The sequence below is a fragment of the Nasonia vitripennis genome (genome assembly GCF_009193385.2).
Source record: "Nasonia vitripennis strain AsymCx chromosome 4 unlocalized genomic scaffold, Nvit_psr_1.1 chr4_random0008, whole genome shotgun sequence".
NCBI lineage: Eukaryota > Metazoa > Arthropoda > Insecta > Hymenoptera > Pteromalidae > Nasonia > Nasonia vitripennis.
Genome location: NW_022279644.1, coordinates 392,032 through 411,920, shown reverse-complemented (window position 1 = coordinate 411,920; position 19,889 = coordinate 392,032). Strand labels below are relative to the sequence as shown.

The 19,889-nt window shown below is 36.0% G+C and overlaps 1 protein-coding gene across 8 annotated transcripts in view; it reads right to left on the bottom strand.

Moving 5' to 3' along the window:
• LOC107981363 (methionine-R-sulfoxide reductase B1) overlaps positions 1–19,889 on the bottom strand; it is a 93,002-nt gene that overhangs the window by 6,546 nt on the left and 66,567 nt on the right. For 5 of the 8 annotated variants that reach the window (XR_004345301.1, XM_032602041.1, XM_031930069.2 and 2 more), the window contains one exon: positions 17,712–17,884. The exons of 1 other annotated variant lie outside the window; for it this stretch is intronic. Coding sequence is in view for 6 of the 7 variants with exons in the window: in XM_031930069.2 (XP_031785929.1) it covers positions 17,712–17,884 (173 nt within the window). In the remaining variant the exon portion in view is untranslated. Of the gene's footprint in view, positions 1–15,941; positions 17,329–17,711; positions 17,885–19,889 lie in introns of those variants that run through there. 2 more of the 8 variants (XM_031930067.2, XM_031930064.2) reach the window with 2 other exon arrangements.

Below are 19,889 nucleotides of genomic sequence, written 5' to 3'. Positions count from 1 at the left end.
TTATATCGGTAAAGTTTCGAAATACAAGACAAAAAGAATTTTATACAACCTTGTAATGTTCTCGAAAGGTATTGGTAATTGTTAATCTTTTCTTGGTCTAGTTCGATTTTTGTATTCAAAAATATTGTCTCGTCATGATATTGTATTGTTATTATCCCCAAAATATCAGTCTTGTGAGAAATCATTACTTGTACATACAAATTTTTCAGAATTGTGCTGTCTGAAGGATACAATTTTCAATTTAAGGGTACACCTACCCTGGTAGAAACTCCAGCCGATTTTCAGCTGGAAATAAGCTCATTTTTGCACAATTAGTGTATGGAAGCTTACGATTTAAGCTGACATTAAACTGATTTTGCAATTAAGATTTCGTGTATTAAATATTGATTAGTTTAAAGTAAACTGAATATTATTATGGTATTGTTTATCCCTGTTGAAAATAATGACGTCATTAGATAACGTCCTTATTTTCAACATGTTGTACTTCTCAATACTTATATTCTTAAATACTTCAAAATTGATGAAATGGTTGCCTATATAGGTGCTACCATCCGAATGGTAGTACGGAAAATGGGGGCTAACGCCAAAGAAATATTGTTTTTTAATTATTTTTTGTTTAGTAAAATTATTAATTTTTTAGACATTAGCCCCCATTTTCCGTACTACCATCCAGATATATAGGCAAACATTTCATCAATTTTGAAGTATTTAGAAGTACAACCTGTTGAAAATAATAACGTCATAAAAGGTTCCAATTTGTTGCAACTAATGTCGTTATCTAATGACGTCATGTAACGTCATTTAATGGCGTCGTTATCTAATGACGTCATTTAACGTCATTTAATGGCGATGGTTATTTTACTATCAGTTTTTAGTATGGATAGTATTGGGATCTGACACACTTGCCCCGACCTCTCGCGGTGATCAGCAGCACTAGACGATCCCAGGCAAAAGCACTGCTTAGCAATTTAAGCTAAATCAGTTATTTTTATTAATAATTTAAATGCAGAGAACGTCAAAAAGTTTACACAATGTAAAAAAATACTAATTACCACTGTTGAGAGGGACAGTATCCCTCCCTCTCAATACTCGATATAGTACTAGTGATGTATATAGTAAATGGGGAAAAACTGCGGGTCTGTTGCTCCATTAAATCTCGATAAAATCGTCTTAAAAAATTACCTGTAATAGATAACGATACACAAATTCATCAAAAAAATTTATTAAAATAGGCTTCTTGGTTGATTAGTCGGATTAGCTCTTAAAAACATTTTTCCGTTGTTGATTTGTTTTTGTATTGACGGCAGCTAACCTGACTGCTCGATCAAAATACATATTTTAACAATTTTTCCTATTAGATTGCTAAATAATTACAACTTGAGCTTGGATCCGCGGTATTTACGCATAATAAGCTATCATTCGTAATTTTTTTAGACCGAAATATCATATCCTTATCGAGATTTAATGGAGCAACGGGACTGTAGTTTCCCCGTTTATATATATACAGGGTGATTCATTTTAATCCGACCACGATAAAAAACCATGGAAAAACTAATTTTGACGAAAAATGACCTTAACAAAAGTTGAAGGGGGTAAAGGGGGCCATCGAATGACACAAACACCTATGACCTTGAACACTATTTTCAAGGTCATTTAAGGTATTTGTGATTTTTTTAAATAGGAACCTCTATTTTAGACCTTGGAATCGGATAGAGCGGAAAAAATTACGTCGCAAAGGATATTTTAAGTTTGCTTTGGTGACCTTGAGAAGGTCAATTCAAGGTCAAATAAGAAGTATCAGCCTAAGATTGTTTTCCTTTCAATTTTTTCGTAGAATTATCATTTTGTTATTGTAATAAACATTAAGAGAATAATTGACTTAAAATGTGATTATGCTTTGCTGACTTCAAAGCCATTTTGTAAGGTCAAAAGTGCAAAAATGCAATATCAAATGTTATGTGGAGTCCATATTTATATCCTAACTTTAGTGTTGCCCAGGAACAACGACGTGGAAGTTATAGGATTGTGTTCCCTTTGGGGTGCTTGATTAGAGTGAGTCTCCTTGCCTCTCACTTTTATTATGTACAGATTTGAATGTAGGTGCCCAAAGACACCACCATTTTTTTGGATTCTATTCAGTTCTTGGGATGTTTTCGTAAGCGAATTTTTATCCTATCTTTAGCGTTACTTAGGAACGACGTGGACACAATTGGCTACTAATTTTCCACATCGAATTTTGCCTGAATTTATTGTTGAAATAAATAATTTATTTTGTAAAGATGATTTTTCATGTTGAATTATCCCGCGACTCATTGTTGAAATAGACAATTTTTCTAATAAGAGATCTCTTTTCATATGAATTTATCCTCTACTCATTGTTACTTACACTTAGTATTCAATAGTTTACTAGTTATTGATTAGCCAAACTAATCAAATATCATTTGTTTAACATTTTCTCTTTTTCATTCATTGACCTTTATTTTTTCTATTAAAATTTATTACTCATCGAAAGCTATCTAATTTGTTCAGTTTGGTAAAAACAAAATTTTTTATTGAACTTGTTATAAATTTTTAACAATGGCTGATTATCCAGCCGCTGAAAGGGTTGATATTTTATTGAGTCTTGGTGAATCTAGACGTAATTATCGACAAGCTGCAGCCTTGTATCGAATTCGATATCCCGATAGAAGACATCCAAGTCATACAACCATTCGTGAGATTTACCGTAGAGCTCAACAAGGGCAACTAGCACGGGTTAGAGAACGTCGTAATTACAACGAAGATGATCTTCGTGTAATGGTCGTTTTATTTGAATGCCCACGTTAGTACCCGTGAAATTCAAAGGCAAAGTGGTATACCTATGGCTACTGCTTGGAGAATACTGAGAAGTCAACTTTATCATCCATATCATATTACTTTGACTCAGGATCTCACACCTGCTGATATGAGGTTAAGACTACAGTTTCGCCAATGGGCACGACAAATGATTGCTAATGATCGTCACTTTTTTCAATACGTAATGTTTTCTGATGAAGCAAAATTCAAAAGCAATGGAGAGCTTAACCGACACAACTGTCATTATTGGTCGAATGTTAATCCGCATAGGATATTGGGATAACATCCCAAGAACTGAATAGAATCCAAAAAAATGGTGGTGTCTTTGGGCACCTACATTCAAATCTGTACATAATAAAAGTGAGAGGCAAGGGGACTCACTCTAATCAAGTACCCCAAAGGGAACACAATCCTATTACGTCCACGTCGTTGTTCCTGGGCAACACTAAAGTTAGGATATAAATATGGACTCCACATAACATTTGATATTGCATTTTTGCACTTTTGACCTTATAAAATGGATTTGAATTCAGCAAAGCATAATCACATTTTAAGTCAATTATTCTCTTAATGTTTATTACAATAAAAAAATGATAATTCCACGAAAAAATTGAAAGAAAAACAATCTTAGGCTGATACTTCTTATTTGACCTTGAATTGACCTTCTCAAGGTCACCAAAGCAAACTTAAAATATCCTTTGCGACGTAATTTTTTCCGCTCTATCCGATTCCAAGGTCTAAAATAGAGGTTCCTATTTAAAAAAATCACAAATACCCTTAAATGACCTTGGAAATGGAGTTCAAGGTCATAGGTGTTTGTGTCATTCGATGGCCCCCTTTACCCCCTTCAACTTTTGTTAAGGTCATTTTTCGTTAAAATTAGTTTTTCCATGTTTTTTTGTCGTGGTCGGATTAAAATGAAACACCCTGTATATATATGTATATATATATATATATATATATATATATATATATATATATATATATATATATATATATATATATATATAGACACACACACACACTAAACGGGGAAAACTACAGTCCCGTTGCTCCATTAAATCTCGATAAGGATATAATATTTCAGTCTAAAAAATGAACTATATATATATATATATATATATATATATATATATATATATATATATATATACAGGGTGGGCCATTTTAATCAAACCAGTCTAATAACTCCTAAATTAAGAGAACATGAACAGAAAAATTGTTCAGATGAAAGTTGTTCAGGATCAAGGGGGACATCTTTTTGTGCAATTAGCTTTGACCTTGAACTCAAATTTCAAGGTCATTTGAAGGTCAAATTTTTTTTTTAATAGTAACCCTTATTTTGATAGTAGATTCGGAAAGAACAGGAAATTTTACGTTCGAAACGTCCGAAAGTCAACATCCTCTAAAAGCTCTGGCAGTCGATCTCTGAGCAATGCCAAATAGCCATTCTGGTTAACATTTTGACCGAAAAAATATGGCCCAATCAGGTAACCATTAATGATCCCACACCACACCATTAAACTCCATCGGTTTTGATGGTCAATAGCCCTGTACCAGTGGGGATTTACAGGTGACCAGTAGTGACTATTGTGCCTATTTAATTGACCATCACTGCAAAATATAGCCTCGTCAGAGAGCATAACAAATCTGAAAAAATCTGGATCATTTTGTAAAACTCCTAAAGCCCACTGGCAAAAGTTAATACTCATTAGAAAATGGCGTGGCCTCAGCTCATGAACTAATCTTATGTGGAAATCGTGATAGTGGAGATTATTGAGAATTCTCAATGCTGTTCTTCGTGGTATACCGATTTCTCTTTCAATTTGTCGACTACTAATTTGTGGATTGAGATGAACAGCTGCTAAGGCGGCTATAACATTAGGATCATTTTCGTTGTATTCGTGGTGTCATTTCAAAATTTTTAAAATACCACTCATAAACTTAAAATGTGCAGTTTACAAGATAATTTTGCTCGCTGTCAACTTTTTTGCCCGCTGGTAAAAAACTGGTACTTTACGTCCGCTTAATAGGTACGAAAACGCGAAAATCGTACATGTCTTGCAAAAACTGATGATACATGGTATAAAGGATTGGCTGGAAGAAGATGAGGGGAGAGGAAATAGTCTGATAATAATGGGAGATCTAAATGCTAGAATAGGGGAAGACCAGGGGGGAGAGGGGATGGAAGAGAGGGCATCGGTTGACAAGGTTTCGAATGCGCAGGGGAAAAAGTTGCTAAAATTTTACGAAGAGAGAGGCCTAGAAATAAAAAATGGTAGAACAGAGGGGGACCCTAGAGGTGAAGTAACTTTTATAGGGGAAAGGGCTAGTGCTTCAGTGCTAAATTACGTGATAGAAAGAACAAGAGAGGAGAGAATAGTAGATAAACTAGTAATCGAATGTAGAACGGAGTTGGACCATTTACCGGTAACATTTAGAATAAAAAATGGGAGAGGGAAAGAAGGTTTTGGAAGGCAAGCAAAAGTGAAAATCGAGCAGGCAAAAATCTTAAAATGGGAGGAATCGAAGCTAAAAAATACAACACTTGATGGACCTAGATTTAGAATATGAGCAGTCAGGAGAAAAAGGCTGGCAAGAACTAACGGGTAGGATATGGGAAATAGCAGAGAAGCTAAACATGGTAATGAAAAAACGAGCAAAATGCAACTTCAACTGGCAACAAGCTATAAATAGTTATAGATCAAAACGGAATAACGTGTAGGGAAATATAGGAAAATCGGAATGGGAGGAGCATTTCAATAAACTATTGAACACGGAAGAGGGGGGGGGGGCGGAAGCGATATACATTGCAATGGGACGAATAATGCGAGGACAATAATGACTGGAACGGGAATAGACCTAAACAGCAAAATAAGCCAGGGGGAGGTAGAATTAGCATTGGGAAAATTAAAAAACAGGAAAGCAGTAGGGGAAGACGGCATAACAGGGGAGTTTATAAAAAATGTATCAAACAATTTGAAAGGAATTTTGACGCAAATACTAAACGATATGCGGGTAACGGGGGAGATTCCAGAGGGGTAGAGGAGAGCAAGAATTTTTCCGATTTTCAAAGCAGGAGATGCGGATGTACCAGGGAATTATAGAGCTTGATATAGGGTACAAAGTTTTAACGAGTATTATGGCTAGGGGACTGAGAGGATGGATAGAGGAAAACAATATTCTAACAGAAAGTCAAGCAGGTTTTCGAAATAATAGGGCCACGAGGGATCATATTTTTGTACCGAATAGCTTGATAGGGAATCGACTAAGGAGGAAAGGGCAAAGGCTATACTTAGCTTTTTTGGACTTAAAAACCGCTTTTGATGAAATAAATAGGGAGCTGTTGATAGGAAAACTTAAAAAAATTGATACTAAAAAAAAGATGGAGAAAAGATGTTAAGGATGATCGTGCGACGTCGTGCCTCCCAACACAGGTGCGCAACACCTCAAGCCTCGCATGCGCTAGGATTTTTCTTTAATCCTAGGATTTGGCGCGATCGTCTCGTTTGGGAGAACGCTAGGGAGAGGGGAAAATAATCACACACAATGGTTCTAGTTTATTGCACTCTGTATTTCGCCCAGCTCTTCCCTACAACGCGGTGGCTGTAGTGCCTCCCGCGCACAATTTAGCCACGCAGGGCTTATGCTGGCACGCTCACACACGAGCCGCGCTCGCGCAGCAGACGGCAGGCCTCAGGCTCAGGTCCAGGTCCAGTCAGCTGACGGCTGGCTCTCTCTCTCTCTCTCTCTCTCTCTCTCTCTCTCTCTCTCTCTCTCTCTCTATCTCTCTTTGCACTGTTACTCAACTAAACTGATCATGGGCGATTTTAATGCCGATCAACTCTCAACATCTGAGGACGCAAAGTTCATCAGGGTCTTCATAGATGAAAACTCTCTTCAGTCGGTTCCATATAGTGCCACGCACCACAAGCCGGAGTCTGACACCTGGCTTGACCTCTGCTTAATCGACGAGCAGGATCGGCTGCTTGCGCACTGTAAGACTGACACACCTTTCATAAACGGACACGACCTTATAACAGCCACACTCGACGTAAAGATGCCACGACACGTACCTCTAACTTATACTTACAGAAACTACAAAGGCATCTGCGCCGAGAAGCTAAGGGACTTGCTCGGTGCGTGCGACTGGTCATTGCATCACAATACTAAACACTAACCTAACAAACGCTATAAATCATCTCGCCCCATTACGTACAGTGACCCCAAGACCAAAACGTCACCCGTGGTTTACCACGGCTTTTCGTGACCTCTTGAAAGAACGGAACCGACTCTATCGTCGCTTCCGCAGATCACGTCTCCCTTTGGAATTGTTCCTTTACAGACTTGCCAGGGATGACGCTCATAGACAAGTTGAGGATGCCAGGCTGAACTATTATCATTCACGCCTGTCATCCCTGACTGACGTCGGCGAGATCTGGAGAGAGCTTGAGAGACTTGGAATCACCACCTCCAAAGAAAAACCACCTTCTCGCTTCTCCATTGAAGACCTCAACAAGCATTTCAGCGGTGTGTCCACCGATCCGCTAACCCCCACTGTTGAGGATTATCTGCGCAAGCTCGAGGGTCAGAACACCCCCGAACATTTAAATTTTAGGGAGAAAACGGAATCGGACGTAGCAGCCGCGATCATTCACTTTTACTCCCAGGCAAGGGGCAGCGATGGCATCCCACAGGTTGTAATTCATAAGGCACTGCCAATACTCGCTCCCATCCTCTGTCGTATTTTCAACCTGTCGTTGAGCGAGTCATGCTTCCCTTCTGACTGGAAAAAGTCATTAGTGCTCGCGCTAAACAAAGTCAGTTCTCCAATAGCATTAGCTGACTATCGTCCGATCTCCCTACTATGCTTTCTGTCCAAAGCACTGGAGTGGCTAGTTAACAGGCAAATCTCTGAAAATCTTGAATTGAGGCTCTGCCTTGATAATCGTCAAACTGGTTTCCGCTCCGGACACAGTACACAATCAGGCCTTATCAAGCTGACCGACGATGTCAGGCTCGGGATCAACAAAAAGATGGTAACACTCCTTCTTCTTTTCGATTTTAGTAAGGCATTTGACACTGTGTGTCACGTCAAGCTACTCAGCAAGCTAACCTCTTTCGGCTTCGCTAAGCAGGTCATCCGCTGGCTCGCCTCATACCTAACAGGCAGAGAGCAGGCTGTCATTGGTAACAATGGGGCACTTTCCACCTTTCGCCCACTCAACACGGGGGTACCGCAGGGATCCGTCCTGGGTCCTCTGCTGTTCTCGTTGTACATAAATGATATCAGCTTCTGCCTCGACTCCGACATATCTCATCTCATATACGCGGATGACTTGCAGATTTACAGCCAATGCCGCCTGGAGGAGCTCGACTCCTGTTCCGAGAGGATTACTGCTAACGCCGACAGGATTTTAGGCTGGGCTGCACAGAATGATTTAAAACTAAACATTCGCAAAACGCAGGCAATCCTCTCCTGGGCTCTCCCTACTACATAAACGCTTTGCCAACTTTTGCTAATACCTATATCAATATAGGGGGGGGCCCGGGTCGAATACCAATCAACTGTGCGCAGTCTAGGGCTGGTGCTCGACTCTAAGTTAACCTGGAAAGAACACGTCACACAATTGTGTAAACGTGCCCATTCACTAATGTACAGACTCAATTTTTTTAGAAAGAGCACTGATCAACGACTGCGCAAGCACCTTGTGCAAGCATTATTATTCCCTATCAATGACTACTGTTCACTAGTGTACTGCGACCTGACTCAAGAACTAGACACCAAACTACAGAGACTGGTAAACATGGGAATCCTATGGTTACATCTATGGTGTAAGAAGGGACGAGCGCATCTCCCCCTACAGGCGTGAGTTGCAATGGCTCACCACCGCTGGACGTCGAAAATACTTCATGGCCTGCTTCTTAAGGAAGCTCTTTAACACTGCCACTCCAGCCTATATCATGGCCTTTTTCGACTTCCATGTTGCACTCCGCCCTGTGAGGGGGGAGGTGACCCCCCTGGACATACCTCCCTTCGCCACAGAGACGCTGCGGAAGTCATTTCATGTCAGAGCCTCATATCTCTGGAACGCTCTACCATCTCATCTGCGGAACACAAACTCTGTCACACTTTTTAAAACACTGGCCAAACGCCACTTCCTGGCTCTCCACATACAGCTCGCCCTCATCACATCACATTCCATTGCACATTCCATCTTACACACATCTATCATTCAAACTAAATTAAAAACATTATATACAGCAATTACTAAAATGTAAACATTGTACAATTATGTCTATTTACCAAATCCAGTTTTCAGCCGTGGTCAATTATATGTAGCATTATCCTGGCATGTTAAAAAAAATTTAACAATTTTACTTTCAAAAAATTCAAGTTTCGAGGATAAAAGTAAAAATAATGATGATTCGAAAAAGATTTATACGAAAAATATCGTATATCATAAATTATTAAATTAAAAATAAACTAATAAAATATGTCAGTTATTAAGAGAAGATGTGAATGGCTTTACGGTACACAGAAAAATTGAAATACTCCAAAATTTTAAAGCTCAAAATATTAAGGTTAAAAATTTTAAGACCCACAGATGTTAAGGCCCAAAATTATATCCGCCTCATAGATGATGTCCAGGTATCAGGGTAAGTTCTAAATGTTAAGTTATTGAGAAAAGATGTAAATGGCTTTACGGCACACAGGTACATTAAGTACTTTAATATAATAGTAGATATATGTTTACTATAATATTAAAATATATGTTATACAAATTAATAGTTATATATATATATATAACTATTAATTTGAAATATATATATATATATATATATACAGGGTGACCCAATTTAAACGGGCACCGCTCATAACTCGTCAGGGACAGCCACAATCGAAAAAATGGTAGAGACCAAAGTTGTAGGATATCGAAGGGGCAACCCGATGGTGACCTTGGATTTCACTTTGAACGCGTTTTTCAAGGTCATTTGAAGGTCAACTTTGGTTTTTTAAATAGGAACCCCATTCTTTTATTGCGGGAATGGAAAGAGCGGTAAATTTTACGTTCAGAATGGTATGTTCGGTTGCGGCACTGAAGGTCATCGCAAGGTCATGCAGCCAGAATGAAACCCCGCCTACGTAATTCCTCTAGCAACGCCAAATTAAAAAAATTGGTAGTGACCAAAGTTGTAGGATATCGAGGGGACAACCCGATGGTGACCTTGGATTTGACCTTGAACGCGTTTTTCAAGGTCATTTGAAGGTCAACTTTGGATTTTTAAATAGGAACCCCATTCTTTTATTGCGGGAATGGAAAGAGCGGTAAATTTTACGTTCAGAATGGTATGTTCGGTTGCGGCACTGAAGGTCATCTCAATGTCCTGCAGCCAGAATGAAACCCCGCCTACGTAATTCCTCTAGCAACGCCAAATTAAAAAAAAGTGGTAGAGACCAAAGTTGTTGTATAGGGGGGGGGGGGGGGGGGGAGAATTGTGACCTCGAATTTGAGCCAGTCCTACAAGGTAATTTCAAGGTCAAATTATTTTTTTTCAAACTTTACTTTTACTTTGTATCCGAGATGAAATCCCTTCTTAGATGTTCTCTGTCCAGCGGCCAAGACGCAAATGAGCCCTCGCTAGCGTCCAAACATAAGTCTCGCTATTCCCCGAATGATCCCTTCCGACGGTTAACTTGCGAATGACTCCTCTAGGTGGTCGCCACCTACCTACCCGAACTCCTGATGTGCGAAAAATAAAAATGGCTCCCGAAATAAGCCTTTTAAAATAAGTCCCGCGCTCAGTCTTGCCACCGCGACTCCGTCGAACCTTCCCCTACGACGCTTAACTCACGAATGATTTTCAAGCAGGCGCCCCGGCCCCGCGCCGTACCTGCCGCCCGAACTTTCGATTTGCAAAAATAAAAATAGCCTCCGAAAATTGTCGAAAGAGTCTCACACTCGGCCTTCCGCCAAAAATATTAACGAAAATTTTTATTAAAAAGCCAATCATCGATACAGAAAAAGATTAAGTAAAACATCGAAGTATTGTAGAAAAACGTCAAAGTTTGATAAAAACGTAAAAAAAATATTAAATGTTTTATTTTTAAAAAATCATAAATTGATAAACCGTAATGCCAAAATATGAATAGAATTTTACAATAAAAAGCCATCGATACAGAAAAAGAAAAAGTAAAACATCGAAGTATAAAGTAAAAAAGTTTTTATATTTATTTTACACACATTTATTATTTGAATCCGAAATAAATTGCATAATGTTTTTTTAAATAACGTTGTTGTTTTTCCATTTAATTTATTCATAAATTATTATTGTTTTAAGTATACATAGATATACATACATACGTATGTTTGTATACATATGCTATACACACATACATGTAAACACGCATGTTGAAAATACATATGTATAAGCAGAATTATAAAGTTTGTAATACATACCATGTCGTCACACAGATTATACATACAATTACTGGCAACAGTTAATATAATTATTTAGTGATAATTCCACTGTATAAATATTTTAATTCTATTAGAAATATTTTTGCAGCAGAAATTGGTAGGTACTTAAATTTTTTGCACTTTTCTATTAGATAAGTAATAATAAACAACCAACAACACTAAAAAATGTATGTTCATTATTTAAACTTGTACAATATGTAAGCTGTAAAATATTGTATTTAACACGATAATAATTAATTAATAACATACATATTAATATAAAATATTGCATCTAAAGTTATGTTAATGTAAAAAAATTTTTATCTAACGTAACAGAATATTTATTATTGTTAACAAATGAAGATTGTACTTTTTACATCTTTTCATTTAATATTAAAAATAATACGAATATACATTTTCTATTAAAATTTTTGTATTAATGTCTTGTATAAAAAAAGTTCTGCAATACGTAATGAAGGTATTTCTTGAAGAATCAATTTACTTAAAATTAAAAAATGTTTGATATAATTTCAAGTCATAGCGATTATTCTAGAAAATATTGTTTAAGAGCTAAATATTCCGATTAATTACCCATATTTTAAATGTATGTATAAGTTTGATTTCACTTCATAAAATTTAATAAGTTAAAATAAATCTTTTACTAAAATACAATTTTAACTATTTTATAAGTTATCTATTAAAATTTACTTTTAACACTTTTGGAATTACAAAATATTTATTTATTATCTATTTCATAAAAGCTTCCTAATCAATAAATTATTTTATAATAAAAAATTAATAATTACTATTTGCAATTAAATAATTGTTTAAGTAGTTTTTTATTTATTATTTTTTGCAGAAAACAGTCTAAGTTCTAGTAATGCAGTAGAATTTTTAAATTTATTTAGATATTTATCGACTTCAAATACTAATTTAATAATTGAAAATATGTGATTTGAGTCATTTTTTTTATTTTTGTAATATTTATAATCTAAGTAAATATGCCGGACTATAGTCGAAGCGAAATTGTTGATATTTTATTGATTTTGGGAGAGTGTCGAAGAAATTATAATGCAGCAGCACAATTATATCGGAGGCGTTTCCCAAACAGAAATCATCATCCATCTCGAAGTACGATCCAGAGAATTGAACAGCGTGAGAGGCGAGGACCTCAAAGATCACGACAACGTCATAGAGTAATGACTATCGAGCGAAATGATCCACGAGTATTGGTGGTGCTTGCTATGATTTATTTAGATCCTCATATTTCAATTCGACAAATAGAAGTACGATCTGGCATCCCGAGAGAAACAGTGAGAAGAATAACAAGACTCCATCGTTACCATCCATATCATATTACTTTGACCCAAGAGCTAACAGAACGTGATTTTGAAAGAAGGTTACGATTTTGCCAATGGGCACAGGAAAGATTGCAAAACGATCCACATTTTTTCAGGTACGTCATGTTTTCCGATGAAGCCACTTTCCATAATACAGGTCAACTAAACCGACACAATTCCCACTATTGGTCCATTGAAAATCCTCATTGGACCCGTGCAGTCGATCACCAACATCAATGGAGTCTTGTAGTATGGTGTGGTATTGTTAATGGCTATCTAATTGGGCCTTACTTTTTTGACGGTAATGTTAACAGAGATAGATACCTCCATTTTCTGACAAATGAATTACCAAATCTGTTAGAAGATGTTAATATACAAACCAGAATGCGTATGTGGCTTCAACATGATGGTGCACCTGCGCATAGAAGTTTAGATGTTCAAGATTTTTTAAATCAAACATACCGTAATAGATGGATAGGTATTGGACGTGGTGAAGATCATGTTGAGTGGCCTCCACGATCCCCAGATCTCACGAGCCCAGATTTTTATTTATGGGGCTTTTTGAAAAACAGCGTGTATGCGGACGCCCCTACTACTAGAGAAAATATGATGCAAAGAATCATTAATACTTGCAGAGGCATACCAAGGCATGTGCTTCTGTCGACTGTTGGAAGCTTTGAGCGAAGAATTCAACTATGTATTAGACATCATGGAGGGATTTTGAACACTTAATTAGGTAAAGCTTAAACTCTATTTATAAAGTGATTTTTTCATGGTCTTGCCTTCATCTGCCGGTGTCTTCACGTCTTGCCTTCATCGGCCGGGCTATGATTCTTGCCTTAATCGGCCGGTGTCTTCACGTCTTGCCTTCATCGGCCGGGCTATGATTCTTGCCTTAATCGGCCGGTGTCTTCACGTCTTGCCTTCATCGGCCGGATCAAAATGGGACCTGAAAATCCACCCTGCTACGTCCTCGTCGTGGGTCCTGGACATCAAGTTTTATAATGATGACAAAACGCAGGAAATGGTACGCTAAATGATTAAAATCTTTTCTTGTATTTTAAATTTACTACTTCGTTTAAAGTGCAACATTTTACACGCTTTCAGGATCCGGAGTCGAAAAAGTGGGTGCTGTTTGAAAAAGAATAATTTGACCTTGAAATGACCTTGTAGGACTGGCTCAAATTCGAGGTCACAATTCTCCCCCCCCCCCCCCCTATACAACAACTTTGGTCTCTACCACTTTTTTTTAATTTGGCGTTGCTAGAGGAATTACGTAGGCGGGGTTTCATTCTGGCTGCAGGACATTGAGATGACCTTCAGTGCCGCAACCGAACATACCATTCTGAACGTAAAATTTACCTCTCTTTCCATTCCCGCAATAAAAGAATGGGGTTCCTATTTAAAAATCCAAAGTTAACCTCAAATGACCTTGAAAAACGCGTTCAAGGTCAAATCCAAGGTCACCATCGGGTTGCCCCTTCGATATCCTACAACTTTGGTCTCTACCATTTTTTCGATTGTGGCTGTCCCTGACGAGTTATGAGCGGTGCCCGTTTAAATTGGGTCACCCTGTATATTCCCGCGAACCGTGCGACTGTGCACACCCCAAGCTGATGTGAATTTTTAATATTTTAACGTTTTCATCAATTACCTATAGTCATCCCTATTGATAAATCTCAAATGAGATTTCTACTATTAGGTATACTGCTCTATTAGGTCTACTTCTAAAATAGTCTTATAAAGTTTGTTATAATTAAAAATTATTTTTTAAATAATAAAACCTTATTTGAAAATAGATGCATTGAAGCATTCTGAGCAATATTTTGATTTTAAAATATTAGACATGAAAATTTCAGGTGAGAAACTCATAGTGATTCCACAATCAATAAAGTGTCATTCTATTATTGACAACTGAATTTTATCTATTTATAAAATGTGTATGGCGGAAAGTGTACTAGAACGCACGCGGAGCGTGCGTAATAGTGCACTTTACGACAACTACATCGAAGTATATTTTAAATACTGACTTATTTAATAATTTCGATAAGTATTAAATAAAATGATAATTAAATTAATTAATCGTTATGTAAGGATATAAAATATGATTTTGTATAAAATTACATAATTTTCTATACTTATATTGATCCTTAGTGGAACAAAAATTCTGCACATAACAGTTTCTATCTGAAGATTTTAGACTAAAACAGAAGATAACTGAAAAAAATAGAAAGTTTCAGTAGAAGAATGTCGGAATTGAGACAAAGACAACAGTTATTTACGGGTATTATTAGATTTTTTTTCAGTTTTTTTTATTTTATTGCAGATGGTACTAGATTTTAACAGTTTTTATCAGTTACGTTAATTAGATTCTATTATGTTATTAAAGTCGTGTTTTTAAAAAGTAAAGAAAAATGTGTTAAAATTCGAAGATAGCTGTTTTGATTGAGAAAAACTGTTGTCTTCACTTATTAATAGTTATTGTCTGTTGTATTTATTTTTTTATTCATTTTCAAAATCGTAAAATTTTATACCTGAAAAAAATTAATCCAATTGAAGAATCTAGCAAACTAAATAAAACTGAAGACAACAAAAGATTACTTTTGTCTGTGTCTCGATTCCGACTTTTTTTCTGCTATCAACTGCAGTTCATAACTTTTTTCTTCAGTTGTTTTCATTTTTCTTTTTTATTAGGGATTTAAGATATCGTTATTAATAATTATAAAAGTAAATATCGTATTATGTATTACATTTTAGTACAGAATATAAATGTTAAAATTGTTATAAACCTACAATTATATTATAACTGTAAATAAAAAAAAGTTTAATTAATATTTTTTTGTTTTAGGTTTTATTAGTATCATTAATACTGTCATTAAATAACTACAAAGAGATTAAAAACATTTTTTAATATTCAAAATTTATTTTTATTTTATTCTATAATTTTAAAACAGGTCCTGTGTACTAGTAGCTGTAACTACTTTTATAGAATGTTGGCTGTATTAAATATATTCATTTTTACTCGACGGTAATTAATTCTGGTGAAACGTTTTTGAAATCGTGCTTTCGATTGGTTAGAATTTATCTATCTGGGAATCTGATTAGATCATTTCAAAAACATTCCACAAGAATTAACTACCTTCGAGTGTACATCTAATATTTAACAGTACATTTAAGAATGGCACGTCAAATAATCAAATGTCATCACAATTAATTTGTAAATAGCGAGCGAAGCTTATTAAACCTAATACTAGAGCGCTACAAGCTTGGTTTTACATTACAAGCTTTATTTTAAAAGTTATATGTAATAGAAAAACAGTGTTTTTAGCGACGACATCCCCTTAAAATTCGTCGAAAAAATACGCAGAATGAACAATTTGGGGTGCACAACTCATCGCTGAAAATTTGCCGAAGGGACAATTTGCGAACTACACAATCCGCTGAGTAAACGATGTACTATATTTGACAGCGTGTTAAACACTGATCTAGGGGACTGCCTCAACTCATTTGGTTAGCGGGTTGATTAACCTATTCGGATAATGGGTTAACTAAGATTATTTAAGTTTCGGAGGCTATTGACCGAGAATGCGTATAAAAATAACCTAACCACTCAACAGGTGCCTGAGCTCATTAAGTTTGTCGTGTCAGATAACCCAAATGGGTTAACTCCGGCTGATGCACCTGTCTTCCTTTGATCCTGGTACAATAAACAAAAGCGCTATGCTCCTTTAACTTCTGTACCTCCAGGTTAAACTGAGGGGTCAACTGATTATGACATTTACTACATATCGTCGATCCCTACGAAGAGTAGTACGGTTTAGATTTCCTACGAAGAGTAGTATAGTTCATATTCGCTGCGAAGAGTAGCACAGTTCAGATTTTGCGGCGAAGAGTAGTACAGTTCAGATTCTTCCGGTGAAGAGTTGTACAGTTCAGATTCTCCCGGCGAAGACACCGTACAAACCCTACAGAAAAATAGCCCTACACCTTAGTACATTTCAAAATAAATGTGTACCAAGGATGATAATAACAGAAAATGACCGTCCCTATCAAAAATACGTGCTATTTGAAATAGAGTAAAATTCGCCGAAAATTCCATGAGACAAGAATTTTTAGTATTTCGTCGGATTTTCTCATTGTAGACGAGTTTTACCCTACTTTAGATTGCTCGTAGTCGTCGTGCCCTATTTTAAATCGTCTAAAATGAGAAAATCCTATTCGTCCTAGATCTAACACTCTCACCCTTGTATCGAAAAATACTATTGTGTAGAGTGTAGGGTTATATTTCTGTAGGGTTTGTATGGTATCTTCCCCGGAAAAATCTGAACTGTACTACTCTTCGCCGCAAAAATCTGAACTGTACTACTCTTCGTAGGGACCGACGATATATAGAAAGTACTACGTTAACGTTCACATCACTCTGTCCAAATCGGCATAATTTCTCTTCCGTTCCAGATTTCACCTCCATAACTCCTGTGCATGATTTTACCGACATTTTATTGTCTGCTTTTCAAAGCTGTAGAGATAGATAGAGGGGCAACTAGGGGTGAGTATAGAGTTAAGAAGAGTGTGGCAAATCAGAGGAAGGAACCCTAAAAGAATAGGAGCAAAATGCAGAGATGAGGAAGCAAAATGATGGAGGCGAAGAATAGACTGAAAGGAACAGAGGTGTTCATCGTTCACGACTAAACCTGAAAAAAGAGGAAGATTAGAGAAAAACTGATTGAGACGGCTAAGGAATGAAGAAATAAAGGGCAAGTCGTGAAAGTGGGAAGTATCAGACTAATGGTTGGCGACGTCGAATACAGATGGAACGAGAAAGAAGAGACATTTTTCGGAGAGACACTGATTGAGAGAAGACAATAAAAAAAGAGGAGAGAGAGGGGATTAAAGAAAACAATGGAAAGCATGAAGGTAGTAAGCTGGAACGTGGCAGGATTAAAAGGGATAGAAGAAGAGGGAACTACATAAAGGTTTCGTCACTTTCGCTTCGCGCACTGCTTTTTTCATTCGAGTTGTCAAATTTTCCATCTACTTATTTTATGTTTATAAGCATTATAAATAAAGAACATACCTAGGGAAGTATCTTTGATAAGTTTAACACGTCCTTGATCTAAAACTTCATTAAATGCTGGCCAACCACATCCACTATCATACTTGGTTTTTGAAGAGAATAGCTCTTGTTCGCAAACAATGCAACAATAAGTTCCTTTTCCGTTAAATTTGTTATAACATCCAGAAAAAGGCCTAAAAAAAAAAAGAACGTTATTTTGACACGCCAAGCGTTTTTTCTTCCTTGATACAAATTTAGATTTGTGAATAGTAAATGTATGAAATGTGGTAGATTAGATATCGGCATCTAAGATCATTCTGTAATTAAAAAAATTATTTGCAATTTAAACATACTATTTATTATGTGTCCATTCTCATCAATATGTATCTTATATATTATAATTATATTGCTTCCTCCTGAAGAAAGCCTTGTATTAGTAAAATTTTGAGTTTCTTCAAAACTTCTAGAAAATAATTTTTGGTGTGTTAGAAGTTCAAATCAAGTGTTTTTAGAAAATGTCCGTATGGATGTGTGTGTGTGTATACATACCGTAAAATTTCTGGAACTACTCCGTTAATATCAATAAAATTTGACATGCATATATATTTTTGAATTCGGGAAAAACAGACATTTTTTATTTTCTCAACTATATTTTTTTTAATGGACAATTTTAGATTTTTGAAAAACACTATTTTGCGTTTTTTTCAATCATTCGTAAGATAGGTTCGTAAGATATCAAAGTTTCAATTTTGATTGAAAATTTTTTAATTCCTTATATCTCTAAAACAATATAGTCAAATGCTTCAAAATTTTAGTTGGTAATTCACCATAAAAAAAAAAACTATCTGTTGCTGAAATTTTAAACGATTTCGTCGAGCGGTTTTCCACTAAAAATCTAAAATGTAAAAATCGTTTTCTCGAAAATTGCGCGAGCGACCTATCTAATGAATAGCCTGTTATTTTGATGGTTAGGTTGGTTAGGAACACATGTAAATATGCGTGAATTTCTGTGAAAAAAATGACAGTGTTCGTATTCTATAATAAAAAAACAGAGGGGTCTGCAAACTTTTGGACAACCATCCAAAACTTATATTAAATTATGTATCAAAAACCGCCTCATACATTAGCAAGCAGATATATGGATATATTAAAACAATATTTTATTTATTGGACCTATAAATTCAGTTGGAGGAAGCTACGTGGCAATGAATTGGCAGCGGTTTTTCGTCAAAAAAGTTATGAAATCCTTAAAAAATTGTTCAATGTCTAGCTTGCAAAAGTTTTCTTTTGTTTTTACCAATATACGCTAATGAATTGAGTAAAACCAGTTTTAAAAATGTTAAAAATTAAAAATCAGCATACTGATAACAATTATTTCTTCTTACTCGAAAAAGAACTAATCTGGCTGTAACTTCAACATGAGAACCCGCTATGCGTTTAATGATCCTACTTCATTTAATCTAAATCATCTCAAGCAAAGAAATAAGTGGAATCATAAGTATAAAAGAATCAAGCAAATTCCCTAAACTATAGAATAATCATTTTAACACAAAGCGAATTTTCATCTTGAATCTATGGTAAGATTAATTATTCTTGGAGTAAGAAATGATTTTTGTCAGTGGAGGTAAATTAGAATCTACTGCCTATTTGTTATACAAACCAAGATAGGTGTACTTTTTAAAATTACTAGTGATATTTTGCACGCCCCACTTTATTGCGCGCAATTTTATCATCTATATGAAAGATAAATATTAAATAAATAATAATAATAATATTTATTGTCTTACTATTTTAGTGTTTACAATATTTAGTACAAAAAGTATCTCTCATTCTTATTTGTTTTTCAATCTAGTACTTCTCTTTGGTGTTGTGTCTTTGTTTTTATTTTTTTGGGTTTGTGCTTCTGTGTGTGTGAGTGTGTGTGGGGGGGGGGAGGGGGCGTCGACGCTTTGCGTGTTTGTGTGCATGTGTCTGTTAGTGCGTGAGTGCTGTGTTACCGTGCTGGGTGTGTCTTCTTGTCTTTGTACTCTCTCTTTCTCGTTCGCTTGTACTCATCCTCCACCGAATCTCCTGACCTCCATCTCCTATACCTTTCGTCTTTTCCCTAGTATGTCCTTCTTCCTCTCTTTACAATTCTCTTTTTCTCGTTCCATGTATAAAGCTCCCCTTCGATCTCTGCAGCTCATTCCTTCTGAATTA